At 67.8% G+C, this 4,642-nt stretch overlaps 1 protein-coding gene across 1 annotated transcript in view; it reads right to left on the bottom strand.

Annotated features, from left to right (window-relative positions):
• The window catches only part of LOC103762600 (dedicator of cytokinesis protein 2), a 49,352-nt gene extending 45,539 nt beyond the window's left edge, over positions 1-3,813 (bottom strand). The window contains exons 1-10 of the mRNA XM_029958417.1: positions 3,771-3,813; positions 3,441-3,524; positions 3,283-3,323; positions 3,017-3,072; positions 2,819-2,915; positions 2,594-2,742; positions 1,984-2,119; positions 1,706-1,860; positions 1,306-1,387; positions 248-383 (exon numbers count right to left, since the gene is read on the bottom strand). Coding sequence (XP_029814277.1) covers positions 248-383; positions 1,306-1,387; positions 1,706-1,860; positions 1,984-2,119; positions 2,594-2,742; positions 2,819-2,915; positions 3,017-3,072; positions 3,283-3,323; positions 3,441-3,524; positions 3,771-3,813 — 979 coding nt within the window. The remainder of the gene's footprint in view (positions 1-247; positions 384-1,305; positions 1,388-1,705; positions 1,861-1,983; positions 2,120-2,593; positions 2,743-2,818; positions 2,916-3,016; positions 3,073-3,282; positions 3,324-3,440; positions 3,525-3,770) is intronic.
• Between the last annotated feature and the right edge of the window lie 829 nt (positions 3,814-4,642).

Here is a 4,642-nt window from a genome sequence, read left to right as displayed (position 1 = left end):
CAGCAATGATCCACAGGGATCGATGCCCAGAGCAGGATCATAGGGGGAGGTGGAGGCAGGGAGGCTCTGCAGGGCTGCTCCGGGCACACAGTGGGTTGGGGTCTGTGTGCAGGGACAGGGGGAGCAGCCCGGGGCTGGGGTCTGTGTGCAGGGACAGCGGGTGCATCGCAGAGCCTGGTGGCCAAGGGGGGTGGCCGAGGTGGTGTCACAGGTGGCCCTGGGGGTCTCCAGGGACCATCTCCCCTACCTGAGATGCCGAAGGGCCGGCGCAGGCCCGTGCTGAGCTTGCGGCTGTGGGTGTCCCGCAGGTCCATCCGTCCCACCCGGGTGATCTGGCACACCAGGAACAGCCGCTCCCGCTTCAGGTCCGTGCTGCCCAGGTCCTGGGGACAGGGGCTGTGTGACCCTGGCAGCACCGCTGGGGACGTGCCAGTACCAGCGCCAGCTGATGGTGGGGTGCCCAGGGCTGCGCGGGGTGAACCAGTGGGCACAGAACCACTGCAGGTCCCTGCTCCCAGTGCCCCGGGATGTCCCCCCGCACTCTGCCCCATGGAGTGGCTTGGCTGGCAGGCACTTGGCCCCACTGTCCCGGGGGCTTCTGTGCACCCCAGGAGCCCCAAAGCCCTGATGCCAAGGTTGGGGGAGAATGATGGCCCCACAGGGCACCCTGGGCCAGGCAGCCTAGTGAGAGGGGGGCAACCTGGCATGGTGTGGGGATGGTGGGGTGGTCTTGCACCCCAGCTCTGGGCACCCGGGCAGTGTCGGGTCCTGAGGGTGCTGCCCCGTGGCAGAACTTTCTGGTGGTGCTGAGGAAAGGGACTGGGACGCGCCACAGAGCGCGGGGACAAACGGGGACACCAGCAGCGAGCAGAGCAGGAGTTGGAGGTGGGCGAGCGCCGGGGGATGGGAGCAGAGCCGAAATGCTGATGCTGCTCATTAGCACCGATTTTCCCGGCTCCTTTGCATATCGATGGCTCCGCTCCTCCCGGGGGTCAGCGCAGCGCTGCAGCCGAAGCGCTGAGTCAGCGGGTGCCGCACGGCGAGGGACGGGGATGGGGCACCCCGAGAACCCCAGCACCCGCACCGGGAGGGGACCCTGAGGGGACCTGAGTCCTGGTGCCAGGCCTGGGGTCTGTGCAGGGGCTGGGGCTGTTCGAGCAGGGGGAGTGGTGGGGGCTCAGCCACTCACAGGACACGGGAGGACCGTGCCTGCTGCTGGGGGCCCTGAAACGCTGCGGGTGGAGGCAGCTCTGCAGGAGGGGGAGGTGGGGAGCAGCAGTGCAGCCCCCGGGGGTCTGCACTCACCGTGAACACGACCTTGAGGTTGTTGAGCAGCTCAATGTCCTGGGGGACCCCAGTGCTGGCCCAGCGGATCACGTAGTTCTCGCTGCGGGGCAGGCGAGGGGGAGGAGCTGGCAGTGAGGTGGGCACCGGGACAGCAGAGCCCCTGCCAGCTCCCACCACACACACCCCTCATCCCACCAGTGTCCCCAGTCACGGCACAGGGACTGGCCCAGCCTGGCTGTCCCCAGCAGTGGGGAGCTGCTGCCCACCAGTCACCTCACCACTGCCTCACATAGAGCCAGGCTGCTCCAGTGGGCACCAGCAGGCAACGTGGCACAAAGCGGGGGACATCGCAGGGAGCAGTGGGACTGGCACCTGACACAGAGGGGGCAGGGGTCTGTCCTGCACCCCGGGACCCCACCTGATGATGCGCTGCTCGCTGGGGTCATACAGTGCCATGAAGAGCTGCGCCTCCTCCCCAATGTGGCAGACGAAGTTGCGGACGCACAGGTAGAGGTTGTGGGAGGGCGAAGCTGCCCCATGGGTGCTGTGGCCTGGTGCTCTTGGCTGCGGGCTCTGGGGAGCACGAGGCAGCTCAGCCCCATGGCTTGGACCCATGGCTGAGCACCTGGCACAGCCCCTGGCACGGGGGACATCATGGTCTGGGTACGGCAGGTGTGGGGCCAGTGCCGGCCTCACCGTCTCCTCCTGGATGCGCTGGGTGAGGGTCTGCGCCGCTCTCCTGTGAGCCTGGAAGAGGCTGATGACGCTGGTCCTGTCGGGGTCCAGGATGTTCTCATCCTCGTCCCGCACCACCAGGTCCAGCGCAAGGATCCTGCCGAGGCCAGGATGGGGTGAGGCAGGACCCTGGGGGGACACGGGTCCATGTGTCCCACCAGGACCCACCTGCCCTCACACGGGGTCTGAGGGGGCAGGACAGACCCAAATGAGCAAGGGGACAGGAGCCAGGCAGCACCAGGGACACTCCTGCCCCAGCCACGGCTCATCAGCCATAGCCCTTGGCCAGGTGGCTTGTGCACCTGCAGGCACACTCACTGTCCCCAGCCACCATGGGACAGCCAGCAAGGATGATGGGGACACAGGGACAGCCAGCTGGGATTATGGGGACACAGGGACAGCCAGTCAGCAGGACAGCAGGGACACAGGGTGCTGCAGGGACACACAGCCAGGATGGTGGGGACAGAGGAACAGCCAGCCAGGCTGTCAGGGACACCGAGGGAGCACCCGGGCACCGTGCAGCCTGTGCCCAGGGCAGACTCGGGGTCCCTGTGCCCTGTGCCATGCTCACTTGTTGCCATAGTCTATCCTGCCGGTCACCTCCTTCCTGAGCCGCAGAAGCTGGTCCTTGGGCAGTGTCCCTGAGAGCAGCTGTGAGCGCTGCTCCATCAGCTCCTGCATCATCCGCTTCACCTGCCCATACCGCTCCATCTGCCCGGCCTGCGGCAGGACCGCAGGGTCACCACACACCCCACTGCCCCACGGCCCGCCCGGTCCCCAGGCCCCCAGCCCGCACCACATAGAGCTGCTTCCAGATGGTGGCCCACTCCCGCAGCGTGGTGGTGATCTCCTGCACCATCGGCATCTCGGCGGGCACCACGCTCTCCTCCACCCTAAGGAAGGCACAGGGACCCCTGGAGCCCCCTGGCATTGTGGGGACCCCATGCCAGGCAGGGGATGGAGCCCACCACCCCTGCCCGTGCCCCATACCTACCCCCGGTGCTCCACCACGGCGCCCTTCAGCCGGATCAGTGATGCCGGGAAGATGCCCTGGGAAGTCAGAGCTGTTGGCACCCTCGGGCTGGGAGACATCCCTCTGGGAAGGCATGGCTGGGGGCTCCAGCCAGCTGTGCCCACTGCGGTCTCTCAACCCCCCAGCACAGACAGGGCGAGACGCCGGTCACGTCCCCCTATTCCCCCAGACCCCTGGTACGGACAGGGCGAGCCACAGCCATGCTCCCCCCGACCCCGCTCACCTACCTGGGCAGCCCTGTTGCGGAGCGAGTACCCGCGGTACCAACCTGCGAGGGGAGGGAGGGGGACCCTGTCGGCCGGGCTGGGAGTCCTGGCTCCCACCAGGGGGCCAAGGGGGGGTGCAGAAACCCCCACGCTGGGGTACCTCCGGGGGTCCCTCTTACCCTCGCAGGCCTGCAGGATGTGCACTGTCTCCCCAATCTGCAGCGGGAGGTGATGCTCCTTGGTGCCCGGGAAGTTCCACACGGCTGCAGGGAGAGGGGCCGGGGGCTGGGAGTTGGGGTCCCTCCCTGGCACCAGCACAGCCCCTCAGGCCCTGTGCACCTGCACCCCCCAGCCAGCCCCCCACGGGGGGCAGAGCACCCCAACAGGCACTGCTTAGCCCCAACAGATGGGGCAGAACACCAGCCCCACAAACAGCCTGAGACCCCCGAGCACCCCAGCCCCGCACCCCAGGAGAGCTGTGGCACAGCCCACACAGGGCCAGGCACAACATGAGCCTCCAGCCCCCTCCTCCAGCACGCAGGGGTCCCCCATGGGACCCCCCTGCCTGCCACCCACACCCTGTGTGCCGATGGTCCTGCTCCTGGCACAAGCAGTGCAGGGAGGCAAGTGCCAGCTGAGCCCCTGCCCAGGGCTGGTGGCCCAGGGACAGGTCAGTGTGGGCACAGCGGAGCTGGTGGCCAGGGAGGAAGGCGGTGGGGACAGGAGCGCACTGGTGGCCAACCGCTTCCTGCCCCCGGCGGGCTGCGGTTGTCCCTGTCGTTATTTCTGGCCCCGGGGACAGGACAGCTCTGGTGCAGGCAGCCCTGGCTTGGCTCCCAGACTGGAGGAGAGTCCCTTGCGCTCGGGCATTGCACGCGACCCCTCCCTCCACCTTGCCCTCCCCACGAGGACCCTGATCCAGCTGGGACCAACAGCAGCTCAGCCCTTGCTCAGGTGCTGCCCAGGGCCCTGCAGGGCTCAACCCTCGCTCTGGTGCCACTGGCACTGCAAGGGGAGGGTGCAGGAAACAGCCCCCAACAGAAACGGGAAGAGGCACAGAGCTGCCAGGGCCAGCAGAAGCTGAGGGTGCCGCAGGGAACGGGGGTGCCCGGGGCTGGTGCAGGGCACAGTGAGCCCAAGCTGGAGGTGCTGCAGGAAACAGGGAAGCCCAGGGCTTTGCCATCACAGACACTGAAGTGGGAACAAAGCCCCAGCTGGGACCTGGCGCAAATTATTGGGGTGTGTCAGGGCTCCTCCAGAGCCTCAGGAGCCAGGCTGAGCCTAGACCCACAGCCTGGCGGGGAGGGCTGGACCCTGTGCCAAGCCCCCACCCCAGTGCTGTGCCCCAGYGCTTCCCATCCCCACCAGCACCAGCCTTGCA

This window comes from Manacus vitellinus, unplaced genomic scaffold (genome assembly GCF_001715985.3).
Source record: "Manacus vitellinus isolate BGI_N305 unplaced genomic scaffold, ASM171598v3 scaffold_151_pilon, whole genome shotgun sequence".
In the NCBI taxonomy this organism is placed as follows: domain Eukaryota; kingdom Metazoa; phylum Chordata; class Aves; order Passeriformes; family Pipridae; genus Manacus; species Manacus vitellinus.
The sequence above is the reverse complement of the archived record's forward strand: the minus strand, read 5'-3'. Positions and strand labels throughout refer to the sequence as shown.